The sequence below is a fragment of the Neolamprologus multifasciatus genome, chromosome 15 (assembly GCF_963576455.1).
Source record: "Neolamprologus multifasciatus chromosome 15, fNeoMul1.2, whole genome shotgun sequence".
Classification (NCBI taxonomy): Eukaryota; Metazoa; Chordata; class Actinopteri; order Cichliformes; family Cichlidae; genus Neolamprologus; species Neolamprologus multifasciatus.
Window position 1 is genome coordinate 39,725,233 of NC_140453.1, and position 17,457 is coordinate 39,742,689.

Sequence of the window (17,457 nt, forward strand, 5' to 3'; positions counted from 1 at the left end):
AGATTAACAGTATTTTATCTCTTTCTTCAGGTTTTACACGCTTACACATACACACGCAGTTACTGTCCCTCCATTTAGAAAGGCAGAGGCTTCACGGTGTAATTATTTTACATGTAGTTTTTTTTTTCCCTGTGTAATAATATTCAACATTGCTATCAATACCTTTTTTAAAAAATGCCTCTCTGTGCAAAATGGGTTTAAAAACATAAACATACTGTTTGTCCGGGATTTAGACAGGGGGAACAAATTGTGGCAGGAACAGCCTGATATTATTTTTTATCCCGCTGTAACTTACATCTCCAAAATGTCAGGAGTAGTTAGTTAATACAAGAAGTGTTTGTGAACTAAAAATCAAGAATGTGGGATACTGTTTGTCCTTGATTTGGAGAGCCCAGCGCGTGCTCCCGACAAAGGGAAAACCAATTCTGCAGGGGAGACCTACCTTGACACTTGTGCAGGTGAAACCAAAGGGCAGATATGCTTCACCATATTTTCTAGTCTTTGGCTTAGAATGAAGTTGGTTTGGAAACATATTCAGCGATGCTTCATCTCCTGCTTTGTGTTTGTGTGGGAGCCAGTGCTAGCAGTGTCCAAGCTTTGTTTTTGTTTGTTTTTTTCCCTTTTCATGCCGCACCCCCCCCCCCCCCCCCCTGCAATGGCTCTGCGCGCCCCCTAGGGGGTGGGCCCCACACTTTGGGAAGGTCTGACCTAATGGGTCTTCCCCCACATTTTCTTAGGGTAACGGACACATTTGTGGAATTCTTATTAGTTTATGTGTTAGTTTGAGCTGGCATGAGCTACTATGCCATTACGTTCTGGTTGTGAAATATCTCGACTACTGTTTGATGGTTTGTTTGTACTCCTGGTCTTTTTGGAACATTTTAGTAGAAGTGTCTCACAGATAACATGGCCTGCTGTGTTTTACAGAGCATCCAAGAAGTTTGCCCTCCAGGGAGTGAATTCTTGTATTTTATTCTTTTATTATTTAATAGTAATGATCAGAGACGTATGTCTGTGTATCATACATTTTATGGCTGCAGCTTGCTAACCACACTTGTTAGCATTAGTTGATAACTTAGCATGGCTCCTTCTCAACCAAATAGTTCAGTTCAATTCAATTCAATTCAATTCAATTTTATTTATATAGCGCCAAATCACAACAAAAGTCGCCTCAAGGCGCTTCATAGATACAGAGAAAAACCCAACAATCATATGACCCCCTATGAGCAAGCACTTTGGCGACAGTGGGAAGGAAAAACTCCCTTTTAACAGGAAGAAACCTCCGGCAGAACCAGGCTCAGGGAGGAGCGGCCATCTGCTGCGACCGGTTGGGGGAGAGAAGGAAGACAGGATAAAAGACATGCTGTGGAAGAGAGACAGAGATTAATAACAGATTTGATTCAATGCAGAGAGGTCTGTTAACACATAGTGAGTGAGAAAGGTGACTGGAAAGGAAAAACTCAATGCATCATGGGAATCCCCCGGCAGCCTACGTCTATTGCAGCATAACTAAGGGGGGATTCAGGGTCACCTGGTCCAGCCCTAACTATATGCTTTAGCAAAAAGGAAAGTTTTAAGCCTAATCTTAAAAGTAGAGATAGTGTCTGTCTCCCGAATCCAAACTGGAAGCTGGTTCCACAGAAGAGGGGCCTGAAAACTGAAGGCTCTCCCTCCCATTCTACTTTTAAATACTCTAGGAACAACAAGTAGGCCTGCAGAGCGAGAGCGAAGTGCTCTAATAGGGTGATATGGTACTACAAGGTCATTAAGATAAGATGGGGCCTGATTATTTAAGACCTTGTATGTGAGGAGCAGGATTTTGAATTCAATTCTGGATTTAACAGGAAGCCAATGAAGGGAAGCCAAAACAGGAGAAATATGCTCTCTCTTTCTAGTCCCTGTCAGTACTCTTGCTGCAGCATTTTGGATTAACTGAAGGCTTTTCAGTGAGTTTTTTGGACATCCTGATAATAATGAATTGCAGTAGTCCAGCCTGGAAGTAATAAATGCATGAACTAGTTTTTCAGCGTCACTCTGAGACAGGATATTTCTAATTTTAGAGATGTTGCGCAAATGGAAGAACGCAGTCTTACATATTTGTTTAATATGTGCGTTGAAGGACATATCCTGGTCAAAAATGACTCCAAGGTTCCTCACAGTGTTACTGGAGGCCAAGGTAATGCCATCCAGAGTAAGAATCTGGTTAGATACCATATTTCTAAGCTTTTCAGCGCCGAGTACAATGACCTCAGTTTTATCTGAGTTAAGAAGCAGAAAGTTAGTGGCCATCCAGGTCTTTATGTCTTTAAGACATTCCTGCAGTTTAACTAATTGGTGTGTGTTATCTGGCTTCATGGACAGATAGAGCTGGGTGTCATCTGCATAGCAGTGAAAATGTATGCTATGTCTTCTAATGATGCTGCCTAGGGGAAGCATGTATAATGTAAACAGAATTGGTCCTAGCACTGAACCCTGTGGAACTCCATAATTAACCTCAGTGTGTGAAGAGGACTCTCCATTTACATGCACAAATTGGAGTCTATTAGATAGATATGATACAAACCACTGCAGTGCAATACCTGTAATACCTACAGCATGTTCTAATCGCTCTAATAGGATATTATGATACTAAAGGATACTATATATTATATAGTGAAGTGACCATCACAGTCCACAGTCCATTGCAGTCCAAAAACTCATACATACTCACACACTATGTGCATTTGTGCTTCTGTTTCTGTGTCTTTAATGTATACTTTATACTTTATTGATCCCTGTGGGGAAATTCCTCTCTGCATTTAACTCATTCACTCAGTGAAGCAGTCGGCAGCCATTGGGTGCCCGGGAAGCAGCGTGTAGGGACGGTACCTTGCTCAGGGGTACCTCAGGGTTTGTTCATGGATCAAGCTCTCATTGAATTATTGGAATATCTGAATAGAACAAAGTAATTGTAAATGTTATTGATAACACTTGTATTTCCACTATAACAGATCTCAGACCACTGGACCTTTCTAGCAAAAGCTCTGGATATGCCAAAAAAACAAAACAAAACCCATAACCCATAATTAAAAACTCAAATCATTATTAGCTTATGAGTTGGAAAAATCAGCTTGAACTAACTTCTCTCACTGGTTATATCTTTCTTTGCTGTATAAGCTGCCTCTGTGCCCTTGTGTTACACACCCACTCAGACACACATAGTACTGCTGTCTCCCTTCTCACCTCTCTGCTTCTCCTCCTATCTGCTCTGTCTCCGTCTCTATCTCTGTGATTGGCTAATGACACTATTCCAGATGGCTCGCCTACTGTGGTGTGTGTGTGCGTGTGCGTGCTGGCCAGGTTTGAAAAAGATCTTTCATCTTCTTCTTTCTCTGACAAAAGAATCAGTCCAGTCAGCACAGCTGTCCATCTGCTTCCTCTTTTCCACAGAGTCTCGATTAATCCTAATGTCGTGCTGCATGGCTCAGCATTGGCCCGTGCTCTCCCCCACCGCTCTATTTATTCTCGCTTTCTTAACCTATCACTCTTCTGCAATGGTTTCTTCTCGTACAGTCATATTCTCTTTCCTCTCACTCTGATCCTCGCATTCTCCTCCCACTCCCTCACTGGCTTGCTCTCTTGCCTTTAAATCTCCACCCTTCTGCTCCATCATTGTTTTCTCCCATCTTCTCCATTTCCCTTCTGTTTCTATCTTTTTTCTCCTTCTCTGTTTCTGTCCCCCTCCCTTCTCCTCTCTACCCTCAGTCCTTAGTCTTTTCATTGCTGTCTAACAGAGAGTGACATGTTTGGCAGTTTTTCTGCTCTCTCCTCTCATAAGGAATTACTGTCCTGACCTACTTCCATGTGCAGCAGCTGCCTCATACACATGGCTGAGGCACCAGTTGTGTCACTAACTGTCACAGCAAAGGATGTGCAAAATACCTGACTGTCCTGTTGTCATCGCATGATATCAATTCTGTAAATACAGCACAGTATTATGGCAGTTGGCAAAAGAGTCCCAGCATTTAATCCAATCATTCCTGTTTGTGAGACAGAAGACACAGAGAAAACATATATCTACACAAACTGTTCTCCTACATGATTTTAGTTCTCTCTGAAAACATCCTCATCCTTACTGTAACGCTATATTTGGAAATACCAATGCTAATAATTCAAACTTTTCTGTGTGTAAACTCAGTTAAAATCAGTTCTTTTTATATAGCCCAAATTCACAACAGCAGTTGCCTTAACCCTTTGAGATCCACACCAAGAAAAAAACAATGGAAACATTTTTTGTTTGCATTTCTTATTGATTTGGGTGAGTAATAACCACAATCTTTTTTTTTTCAATAAACCCTGTAGTTTTTAAAATGCTAATCTCTACCAAACGGTTGAGATGTCACTTAATGGTAAAAGTATGAAATGTCATGCAAATACAAGTACATTAGATAATACAGTTGAAAAAATCAAATAAAGGGCCAAATTATAATTAAATTAATAACAAAAACTATCCAGGGCATTGGATACAGTTTATTTCTAGTAGCATGCCAGTGAACATTGCTGTTTTCATTCCATCAAAAGAAAGTATTATATCAAACAACAAAATGCATATTTTTTAAATCTGCAAATGTGAAAAATGTGTAACAGCACAAAATACTCACATTCAGGCCACTTGTGAATGAATGCTACTGTGCAAAATCATTTTTGTTTTAAAAATAAAAACTAAAAACAGTGCAAATCAAGCACAGCTGCTTGTGGTTTTGGTCGTTGGGGTCTTAGGGTGTAGCATTTATTCTGTGGTCTTGGAGAGCTGAATCATGGTTGTCCAACTCTAGATGCTGGCTTGTTAACTTGGTTCAGACACAGCCAGGTGGAACCTTTTGAGAGCCATCGGTTTCTGGTCCAGTAGGGCACAGTCTCTCTTGTAGACCAGGTATTCAAGTCAAGGATGTAGCCGAACAGTGGAATATGCCATCTCCTTAACTTGTAACTTATAACTTGCCTTATACAGGTGTAATAGCATATCAGAAAGCTTCATTTCTCCCATATGCTAATTATATACAGGGATGAGTGATGGGCATGGAATGGTGATCTTTGCTCCACCGTTTGACCGATGAAAGAGGCATGAACCCACAGGCATTGTTTAGAAGGTTGACACATTTCTTGTCAAACCATTTTATTGCAATCAGACCTTCATCAGACTTGTAATGACAGGCTCCATGGCCCTTCTTCATCAGGTCTTTGTCTGCCATCAGGGGAGCTCCACGGTGCAGTTTGGTCATACAGTACCAATGGACTGGACACCCAAGTAGGTGTGCAAGTTCTGGACCAAGCTGAAACTTGTGAAGAGCTAAGGTTCTTTTATGGGTTTGCATACAGTTTTTTTTTTTTTTTTTTTTTTACAACTTTGGCCCCTAGAGGTTGCTTCTGTTCTTTTTCACTGAGGGGAGCATTGAAGAATGTAGATCCCCCTTGATACAGCAGCAAGTCGTGGATGATGCCAGATGAACTTGCTTGGCAGAACAATTTAAAGCCCCACTCATCTGGTTTGTTGGCAATATATTGGTGGAGAGTGCCAGCCCTGTTGGCTTCATATGAAACCATGACCTCAAACACACTGTGGTTGAAGATGGATGGTATCATGAGTATCATGCCACAGGACCATCTGATTTTTAGCCATATAATTGTTTCGCGTCCATATAGTACTTGTTAAACATGAAATTATAATTTTGACAACTTAGTAATATTAATTTACCAACTACTGTAATTTGGTTAAAATTACAGTTGTGATATTTGTGATTTCCACGTGTTATTCTTGATTTTTACAATATTTACTAATATTAACTCAGAAAGTTACAAAAATGACTTACTGAGGAAATTATTTCAGCATATTCTTGCTGTGCTAACACTTGATGTGATTTATCAATAGCAATGGATAAACAAAATGGGTCTAGTGGCCTGATTTTATGGCAAACAATCAATTTTAATAACATTTAGGTTATGTTAGCAGTAGCACCATAAAGGAACAAATTAACTGTTTGGTTAAACACTTTAAAGAAAAAACTTAAACATTTAATTCCACTTTTTTAATGCTGTCAAGTGACATACATCTGTTTAGTAAGTCCTCTAACACTATCATATATCAAAAAATCATATCTTCCTATCTTAGTTTCATCAAAAACACTCAAAATATGTTGGATGTTTTTTTGTTTCTGACTTCCTGGTTGGAGAGGTATAAGAAGAGCCAACAGTTTCCATTCACAGTGCCTTCTGGTGGATTTTTTTTTGGCATTACAGATGTAAACCAATTGGTAGAAAAAACTCAACAAGGTATGCCAATTTCAATGAAAGCCTCAGTTAGATATAGGGCCTGAAAATGTGCTATACCAATTGGTTGAGCAGAACCCTAAAGCTGCTTAATATTGTAAGGTAAAGAAAGAAACCGCAACAATCACACACACAAGCACTTGGCGACAGTGGGAAGGAAAACTCCCTTTTAATGGGAAGAAACCTTTGGCAGAACGAGGCTCAGGGAGGGACAGTTATCTGCTCTCACTGGTTGGGAGTCAGGGGAGAGACAAGCATACGGAAAGGAAAGGATGAATGAAGAAGAAATGGTCAGGGCATCATGCATAGGAAACTCCCAGCAGCAGTTCAGGGTCTCCTGATCCAGCCCCAACTGTAAGCTTTATCAAAAAGGAACGTTTGAAGTCTAATCTTGAAAGTAGGGAGGGTGTTTGTCCACTTATTCCACTTTGGGAGCTTGTTTCATAGTAGGTGTCTGAAGAGTCTGCCTCCCAGTCTACTCTGGTCTTTGGCCTCCACAACTGTTCAACCTACCCACTGTATTTTTCCAGGTGGCTGTAGCTCAGGAGGTAATCCAGTTTTGAGATCCTTCTCAGACGCCTTAACTCCCACTCACATCCTGGGCCATCTGACCTCCATAAATCACATGATAGGGTGGGGCTAGGTTTCACAGTGGGTTCACCTGAAACCTTGGCTGATTGTAAATGGTAAATGGACTGATTCTTATATAGCGCTTTTCTACTCTCCCGGAGTACTCAAAGCGCTCTATACAACATGCCACATTCACCCAGTCACACCCATTCTCACAAGCCCTTTATCTATACTTAGTGCTTTTTCTAACTACATTCACACACATTCATACTCCGATGGATGCATCGGAGAGCAACTTGGGGTTAGTATCTTGCCCAAGGATACTTGGCATGCAGACTGGAGGAGCCTGGGATCAAACCACCAACCTTCCAATCAGTAGGTGACCTGCTCTACCTCCTGAGCTACAGCCACCCCGATTGTGACCCACACCTGCTTTCACACCTTGGTTCGTGTGATTAGGTGGAGGATCAACAGGGGGTTCATGACTCTCTTGGGGACACTCCCATAGGGCTTAAAATCTGGAACTCTCCACCAGTTGCTTTTAGAACTGAAGAAGCTTCTCAGATGAGAGGTGAAATGCTTCAAGGAAACTTAAAGAAGTCCAGACACTTTCCTTTCCAAGCTCAGACCTCAGGGGATAGAGCAACTATTAATTGGAAGGTTAGTGGTTTGATCCCTGTCTGCGTCAGACTTCATGCCAAATATCCCAGTAACATAGCAGGCCCTAAAGACACCTATCAGAATTAGAATGTTACATACAAAATACCTAAAAGAACATGCTTGGGTAAATGAAGCATGTTGTAGGTAGAGTAGAAAGCCACTATATAATAACCAGTCCATTTACACTTCGGAAGCACATGCAGAGCTGAGTTAGATTACCCCAATTATTCACAGATTTAAACTAATACATTGTGTATGAGTGAATGTGCAGGCACACACGTATTCAGGGAATGTATCCTTAAAATGTTTCTCTTTATAACTGTTCTGTCACAGGCAGCACGTTTAGGATTAGTTTTGTATTATACCTATTTTTATTATTTGTTGTTTAGGCAAACTGTGACAGTTGCAAACATCAACACTTTGTAGTGTACCAACACTGTGGGTGTCTTTCTGTTCTTGTAGATTTAGCTCAGAGCACAGGGCACTGTTTGAAATCTGTCCTTTGACAGTACTGGGTCTCCTGTTTTGCAGTAATAAGAAGACCAATTTGTAAGAAAAGTGAAAAAATGCAAGTAAATAATATATTTTGGCAGTGTTATTTATCTAGTCAGAACAGATCTTAGTTTATAAAAGCACAGTATATAACATATGGCAATACTTTATAATTTAGTTCCTTTTTTTCCATTTTGACAGGCAACACATTTTCATATAAACTCCATCTATACAATAACTCACAGAAATAAAGATAAATCCATACATAAACTGTAAGTGATAGCATGGATGCCCTTGTTATGATCAACCTGCTTTTAAAGCTCATTATTAAATATCTGCATATGATTTGTGACCCCTGCCAGCATGAGATCTTTAACTGTGATGAAAACCACGAAGAACCCTTGTGGCTATAGTTATTAAAGTATTTCAATTACCTTTCTTATATAGTCCTTCATTACTGTGTGATCTCGTAACTCAATTACATAGAGATGAATACAAGTTTTTAATTAGTTTTTTTTTTGCTGCTGCCTTGAAGATAAAGCATGCAGCTGAAAATGTTCTTATGACCGATGTGTTCCCACAAGAGCTTTAAGTGATATTTCTTTTACATTAATAAAGATTCTTCAACAGTCATGTGATATCATGTGAATGAATCTGATGATCTAAATGAGTCTATTAATAAATTCTGTCATGTATTTTACTAAAAAAGGATGTCGGTTTTTTATAAGAATACGCTTAAAATGATCCTGACTTTGAATGTCAAAAGTTGGTTCTCATGAGGACACAAATAAAGCAAGAACACACACACACACACACACACACACACACACACACACACACACACACACACACACGCAGTGAAGCATGGATAGGTGCCATAATGTCTAGATGCCACTTTTCTCTGTGCTCTGTGACTCTGCAGAGCTTGCAGCTCCAGGAGTTTCGCACCCTTTTTTCACCGTCTGCTACGGCTGAGGCTGTGTTCCCACACCATCACACTGGCAACTCTTTCATATGCTGCATAGTTTCATCTACCTGCTTCAGAGCTCAGAGAGAGTCTTGAAATCAGTAGTATATAAATTGTGAACCTACAAATGAGATTTTAAAGCCCACTGGAAGAAAGGCCACAGACTGCTGGACTAATTCTCTTTGACTGGCACCTTGTTCTTATATAACAGTGTACAGCAGAGGCTTTTATAGTGAAGTTTGTACTGTTTAAGAGCTGAAAACAAAGCAGTCAGACTTGAGGAGGATTGAGCATTGCCTAGAAATTGAGATGACAGAGTGTTCAGGTAAGTGGCACCCAGCAGGATAAAACCAGTTTGACTACTTTTCAAACGGCTTTATCTGTCTTACAGTTTTCTTCCCCCAAGTTTAGATCAGCTTTCAAGTCTAATTAGAGAAAAGATTCACCTTAGTCAGTTAAGTTATTTGAAATGATAATCAGATGTCTTTTTTCTTTTTACAGCTGAAAAGCAGCTCTTTGTGTGGAAGTGTCACTGTGGGCACTTGGTTTTTGCTGCTCTGCCTTCTTTTGAAGTTTGAAGGGATTATCTTTGCACACAGTAGGATTATAAATGGGATTAGCTGCATTTTTGATTGTCTGCATACCTTTTTATTTTTCCCCAATAATTATTTTTGGAATAGATTTACAGGTTTCTATTTGAAATAACACTCTGGCACATCCCTGTTATTCATGCACACCTCCTTTTAATCACCTGTATTGAAATGCTTCTCTCTGAAGTTTGTTTTCCACTCAGTGGTTTTCTTTTGATGAAAATAACGAATCCTGCCTCAGTATCAGACTTTAGTTGTCAACACGTTTTAAGAGGTTATCTGGTTTTGCGATAAACTGTGTTATTTCTTATGGATTTTTATGTGCTGAATCCAAATATGAGAAATAAAAAGCTGACTAGCTACTGTTGTATATATATATATATATATATATATATATATTACATTTTACACATATGCATTTCTAGCTCAACCTGCCAGACCTGTTCCAGATGTTGTGTATAGGTGCGATACAGTAACTGTATGAACGGTAAATCTGATGAATACTGGATGAAAAGCACATACCATAATTTCTGTTATTATACCACAAGTCAGGACCCAGGAATTAATTTTTGTAATTTTATTGTTTCAAGAACTTTTGTAGCATATTATCACAGCAAGAACCAACCAACAATTGTAAGCATAATTTTCATTTCAAGCAGAGATGGGAGAAGTGCAGCCATTACATATATACTCTGGTAACTCTGGTCAGTTTTTTAAAGCTAGTTAGAATTGATTAAAACAAACGCGACCTTAACCCTACATGGGAGCCAGGGGCCTTGTAACTGCTAAGAGTGTAGTGGTGAAAATATTGTTTCTAATAACTAATTTTAAATTTAAAATTATTTTTCTGTACGATTCTAAAGGGAGGATGGAGCACTTAGCATGGCTGATACTAGCAATGCTATGGATGGCGCAGTCCATAGATTCCTGCCCTGATGTCTGCAAATGCTCCAGGAAGTCTGGCCCAGAAAAATCAGATGTCAACTGTCATAAGCGGGGGCTTCGAGCTTTTCCTTCCAAATTGCCTTCTGATGCTTGGATTGTTAAACTAGGTGTGTACATTTTAATCAAATCCTCTCTAGGATCCTTTTGACATTCAAGGAATGCATTAATCTATCTAACATTTAAGGAAACATAATGGGACCTGATTGCATCAATAACTGACTTCTTAATTGCTGCCAAAAGGTGAGAATGGTATTACCAACCTGAAGGCAAATACTCTGAGATCAATTCCAAAGATTGAGAGCGTCAATCTGGAGAGAAATGCCATAAAATCCATCCATCCCCAGGCCTTCTCCGGTGCAAAGCAATTGATGCTTCTCAATCTTTATGGCAACCACATATCCATTCTTCCACCAAGAGGGTTTCAGGTAAAGATTTTTGGAGAGGAGCACACTTTTCAGCAATAATATTACAGTAATTTGACAAAAAAACAAACAAACACCCAACTGTTTTCTATGTCTGAAGGACCTCCTAAACCTCCGCTTCCTCATGTTGGGGCAGAACCAGATTGGCATCCTGAAACCTGAGATCTTTGCTGGCATGAGAAACCTGTCAGAGTTGGACCTTACTCTCAATGCACTGACAGTCCTCCCACCGAATGCGTTCAAACCTCTGATTGCCCTCAAAGTTTTGGATCTTTCCCTCAACCGCATCCAGAAGATTTCTCCCAAGGCCTTCAGTGGACTGAGGCAGCTCTTGTTCCTTAACTTGGACAACAACAGGTCACAATAACATGTGCCATGTTATTATACATCTAGTAGTTACATTTTCCAGTGCAGGTATTATCAGTGAGAAACAAACTTCACTTCCATGTGTTGTTATGAGATATTTCTGATCAGAGTATGATCATTACGATTTACTTGGTCTTAAATAGCCTTAGGATCTGGAACCTCAAAACTGAAGAGAGAACAAAAAAATATTAGTTCAGCTGCTCCAATAAACAATATCGCAACTACTGCTAATAGTAAGCTAGAACTGAAGAATTAGTTACTACTAAGGCAAAGGAACCAAGCAGATGTTTTGATGTTGAACTGTTGGCTGGCTGGTTTTCTATACATCCCGTCATGGTTGAAAATATTTCCAAAATGAACGTTGAACCAACGGTGCAGAAATGATAAAAGAGATAATCTTCTGTTATCTCTTTAATGATTAGACCAAAAAAGGTTTCTTGATCAAAGAATGACAAGGAAAGAATACATAATCTCATACTTTTGGGTTAGCACTTATCCTACTAGCTTAAATGGCTTCATGTGTGAATATAAGCATTCTTGAGTTTATGATACATACATTACAGACAGAGGGGGGATAACTGAGTCCAAAACATAAAAATAAAACAAACTATTTTTTTACTGATATATCACAGAGAGTGTTGAATTATGGTTTATGTGTAGCGATGATGTTGCTAGGGTATCAAATATTAGATATTAGATATACTGGTGACTTTGATTTCCAAAAGGGTTTTGAATTCAATGGTTTCACAGTGTACTTTTACTTTAACTGTCCCCCCATATCCAGTCTGAAGACCATTCCTTCTGGGGCATTCAAGCCCCTGCAATCTCTGGAGACGTTGGTTCTAGACAACAACCTACTCTCTACCCTGACGTTAACAGCTTTGGATGGCCTGAGCAACTTGCAGGTAGCATATTTTTCTGGTATACATAAAAACAGAAAAAAAAAAGAAAAATCAAAGACTCAGTTTCATTTTTTTTAAACATATAGTATATGGCAGTTAGATGTCTTACCCAGCACACCCTGATCTGACTAATTCTTGCACATAATAGCTAGTGTGATAACACTGCTAACTTAAATTGCAAAAACCTGCTCTATTTCCCCGAGTAATAATTATGAACATGCTAAACACTGAACCAGGAACTCTACCTGAGGAACAACGAGTTGGAGCTTCTGCCCTCTGACGTGTTCATCAACCTGCCCAAGCTTTCACAGCTGGCACTCAGCGGAAACCGCCTGAAGACAGTGGATGGAAACATGTTCACCCATATGCCTGGTAAGATAACTGCCAGCCTGCACTTTCCCTGTCCTATTTTCCCAGGAATTAGAATGTAACTTAAACAAGTATTGGCGGCAGGATGCTGTTGTCGTGATAATCATTTTTTCTGATCTGTGTTAGTTCTAAAGAAGCTGTACCTCCATGACAACCCTTGGCAGTGTGACTGTAACATTAGCCCACTGGTGCGGTGGATGGGCGACACCAAGGCCACGCTTTCACCACGGCACAGCCCAAAGTGCGTGACTCCTCAAGAGCTCAGAAATAAGAGCCTCAGCAGCCTGCAAATTGATAAACTGCTCTGTCACACTTAACAGTATAGATGAGGATCACAGCGTGGGCTGGGACTCATAGAGATTTTTTTTTTGAGTAGACTGGGTGGCAGAATAACCCTCTATGATATTTTAAAACTGCAATAAAACTGGGTGGCTGTAGCTCAGGTGGTAGAGCAGGTCATCTACTGATCGGAAGGTTGGTGGTTCGATCCCTGGCTTCCCCAGTCTGCATGCCAAATATCCTTGGGCAAGATACTAACCCCAAATTGCTCTCCGATGCATCCATCGGAGTATGAATGTGTGTGTGAATGTTACTTAGAAAGCACTTAGAAAAATGTGCTTGGGTGAATGTACAAGTTGTGTACAGCGCTTTGAGTGCTCAGAAAGAGTAGAAAAGTGCTATATAAGAACCAGTCCATTTACCATTACCAGTATATTACTGTCTTTCTCTAAAATATTGTATCATGTTTGCTTTAAATGGCTAAAAATCTAGAATAAAATGCCACATTTTTAAACTAAGACTGCAATGCTTTGTTTTATAATAACATAATATAATAATAATATTACTCTTTATTTAGGTTTCTCACAAAAGTGGATGTTTTCCAATTTTGGTAAATGGTAAATTTTCCACTCAAAGTGCTTTATGAAACTTGCCTCATTCACACAACCACTTTTAACTATGCTTTTCTACATAAGCACTTTCTATTTAACATTCACACACATTCACAAACCAATGGAGAGCAACTTGGGGTTAGTGTTTTGCCCCAAAATTATTTGACATGCAGACTGGAAAACCCAGGGATTAGAAGATCGCCTGCTCTGCCTGGCAAAATAACTGCCAGCCTGCCTGGTTTACCTCCTGAGCTACAGCCACCCTCAACTTTGACCTTTACTTTTTTTTTTTTTTTTGCTTTATCATGGTCTCTTTAATAGCAGGTAAAAACCTTAAAATCACTAAACCTGTAGGTATAAGCTATTTGTGGGACAGAAAGATTTGCATTATCAGTGCTATTTCCACATGCAACGAATAAGTACTAACCCTTATCACCGGTTGTGAGATTAACATTATAATTCCATATTGCTTGTCTTAAAAAGACTTTGCAGGTTTGGAAAGTGATGGATTACGTATAAAGAGATTACATTAATCACATTCCAGGAAATGGTTTCTCTAATCTGTTACAGTTTATGTAAATAAAAAGGAAAAAAAAAGGCATTTGGATAGACACTGCTAGGATTCTGTACATCTTAATGTAATATTGAAGACAGCTGTAGATAATGAGAAGTTATTGGATTTGTAATCTCGTCTTCATTTTAATGTGCTTCAGCACATTAAAACAGCACATAGAGACCCCAAGTCTTCTTGTTTAGGCTTTAGCCCAATTACCCAGTTGAAAAGATTTGTTGCTTGTGCAGCCTAAAAAGCACCATATCAGTATCCTTGGACTGGATGACACTGAACCCCAAAACTATGCAAACTCTAAGACCATGAAACTCAGTCCGTTTGTACTGTTGCATCATATTTTCAATTTCAATAAATGTGTGTGTGCCAAGTTTTATGCTCGATCTTTAATATGAAGAAGTCATTTGTTTGCATCTAATGTCCTCATTCATTGTGAACATATATTGACACTATACATAATGTTTTTCTGAAGTTATGCCATTTTTCATATGGTGAAACATCCTGCAAAGCAAATTAAAGTATATTAACTTTTTTAAATCAAAACTTGCATAAAAATACCTGGCAGATAAGTACAGGCTACTGTTTACAGTACTGTGGTGAGGTTTACAGTAGTACACTGTACTAGACTGGTGCAGAGCAGCTGTGTTGCTCATGAACAGTGTTAGGTTACATGAAGGGTAGCACACATCAAATTCAATTTAATCACTGAGTTCCACCTACACTAGGTTTATGCTATTTAGGGGTGGGAAATCAGCTGTGATAGCTCATGTTACATCAGCTTATCTTATCTTACATCTGCTTATCATACTATTTGAGTATCAACATCTGTATGGGGTTTTAAAATATTTAATACAAATCCTATAATTGTATACATTTGTATATTTGACAGTTTATTTGAGAACTGAAACAAATGTCATAGGATAGAATTAAATGTCAGACTGGAATGCTGTGTCACAATATAATTAACCATAGCATCATGTTTGCTAGGGCCAGTTGTATAAATCCACAAAAAGCGCCAGCACAGCTCAACTGATCACAGCCCATATATAAAATACTGTACCTCACATGCCAAATCCCACTTAAAAAGAAAAATTAGTCAGCAGTTAATGTCTGGAGGCAAAGTCACCCATCTGCAGTGTAGGCAACAGCAAAGAGATATATGTTTTTAATTGCCTTTGTTTTTCTCTGCTTGTGTTCTACATAACAGATGTTCAAGCTGAGCAAATTCATTATAATTAGAGCAGAAGCTGAGATAAAGTCTGCATTCCTTTGTATTAATATTATTTTATTATGATATCGATATGAGGTTCAATTAGCTTGGCAAAAAAATTAGCTGATAGAAAATGTTTATTTATTTCTATTTCCAAAGAAATACTTTTTACCACCTTGGCCAAACTGGAAACTGGTTCCGCAGGAGAATGTCCGCATAGCCGAGGGCTCTGTTCTTATTATATTTATGTACTTACACTTCAGGAACTACAAAAAAGCTGTCAGTCTGAGAGGTAAGTGCATTTTTGGGAAAATACTGGACAAAAAACACTAAAAATATGGGTCTTAAAAATACTCTAGTTTAAGATTTTTGAAACGTATTTTTTTTGTCTTAGTCACAACTTTGGTTGAACACTTAAAAAACAACCCCATCAAAATTAACAAAGCTTAAGGTCATCACTGAGTAGGTTAACTGTTTTACACATTTACAAACTATTCCAGAGCCTCGGGGCAATAATACGGAGCAAAGTTGCCTTTACCCTTTTTAGAGAGAGCTCGTTAGGAGGATGTACTGCTGTACTGCAGCCTTCCTCATCCCTGCCTAGGACATGTATGCACTCGTCAGATTCCATCCACATTAGGGAGAGAGACAAAGCAGATGGAGATGGTGATAGATCAGATTATGGATGGAAACATGGAAGTGGAGAGAATAAAAAGAAGAATTTGATATGAATTTTGATATCAGAATTCTGGTGGGGGTGTCAGCAGAGCACAATATCCTGCCTACAGTATCCTATTGATGAGGTGACTCCTATCGACTTCTGCACAATAACTTTGACATGAAAATGTCAGTGTCTCCCACTCCAGTGATATAATCACCATAATTTCCACCTGCTTTAAACCTGCTATTATAGAAGAGCGCCTAAGAACAATATAATAGCTAGGCTTTTTTTCTAAGCTTGTCTCTTGCATATTATACAGCAAAGTAAAAAAAACCAAAACAACTTTGTTGGGTCTAAGTCAGACCCCGCTGATCCCAGAACTTATTCCTGTGAAAGAAAAACACGGCAACAGCGATCGATCTTTTTACTTGCAAGGGAGGCCTTGTCGGTATCTCAGTTCATCACAAAATGACCTCGCCGACTGCCCCCTCTCGCTCCCTTTTATTGGCAACGTTCACATAATAAACAATAGTTTACAACACGTAGCTTCCCCACGTAACCCCCCTTGGTTACAAAGACAAGGCACTGTGTGTGTGTTATGTGAGAATGTGTGTGTGTGTGTGTGTGTGTGTGTTTGTGGCATGCTGCTGATCAAAGGGTCATATAACATAAAAGCAAGAGGAACATCCTTGGTCATAAAGAGGGTAGTCTCCCCCACACCCCTAGATGGTTCACCCTGGATAACACAGTGAAGCCATACAAAGGGGAGGAAGTTTACCACATCAAACAGACCTTCACAGAGGGTGTTCCTGTGATCAGAAACACTACCGCCCCCCCTCCCAGAATCTTAAAGATCTGGGGAGGGGAGGACAGAAAGAATTCTTTAAAACAATGTACAAATGGCAAACATAAAAATGACAATATTTAACAACTCACCCTAACAAACTTTTTCTTTCTCCTCAAAGATTATTTTTTATTTATATTGTTGTTTTTTTGTTTTAAATCAGGCTACTACCCCCATGAGGTCTGTTTCTCATAGTTTGGTCAGATACATTCACACTAGTGTCCTGCTGAAGGTAATTTCTCCAGTGTTTCCTCAAAGGGGGCTCTCTGCACCGGGGCTGTGATCGACCGTGGCTGCTGGGGCTCTGTGGGTCTTCTCAACCTGGCTGGGGAGCTTCTTTGCCTCCCTCCTGCTGTGTGCCCAGCCTGGAGGCTGCGGTCTGTGACCGGCCCCCGGTGCAGACGGCTCCCTGTGATAGTGTTTCCTCACCTGGCTCATGTGTGCCCAGCCCAATTTTACTCTTTAAGTGTGTGTGTGTGTGTGTGTGTGTGTGGGGGGGGGGGGGGGTGTATGTGTATGTATGTATCCATGATTGTTTATGTTCATGAGAGTGTGGGGAGTGAGTTGGAGGGTGGGGTGGGGTGGGCTGCTTTTAACCATGTAAAGCACTTTGTGCTACATTTCTGTATGAAAAGTGCTTTATAAATAAAGATTGATTTTTTAGCTCTGGCACTGCTCATCCTGTTCCTCCTTGC

General features: G+C 39.6%; 1 protein-coding gene and 1 long non-coding RNA gene across 2 annotated transcripts in view; both read left to right on the top strand.

The window, feature by feature from the left end:
- LOC146502758 (uncharacterized) overlaps positions 1–17,457 on the top strand; it is a 453,186-nt gene that overhangs the window by 47,548 nt on the left and 388,181 nt on the right. The gene's annotated exons all lie outside the window — the stretch shown is intronic.
- Positions 10,336–13,004, top strand: LOC146502761 (uncharacterized). Its single transcript, XM_085133745.1, has 6 exons — positions 10,336–10,637; positions 10,771–10,955; positions 11,053–11,309; positions 12,103–12,223; positions 12,457–12,592; positions 12,716–13,004. Exons 1-6 carry the CDS (start codon positions 10,346–10,348, stop codon positions 12,904–12,906), a joined length of 1,182 nt encoding a protein of 393 aa, XP_084989871.1. The 5' UTR covers positions 10,336–10,345; the 3' UTR covers positions 12,907–13,004.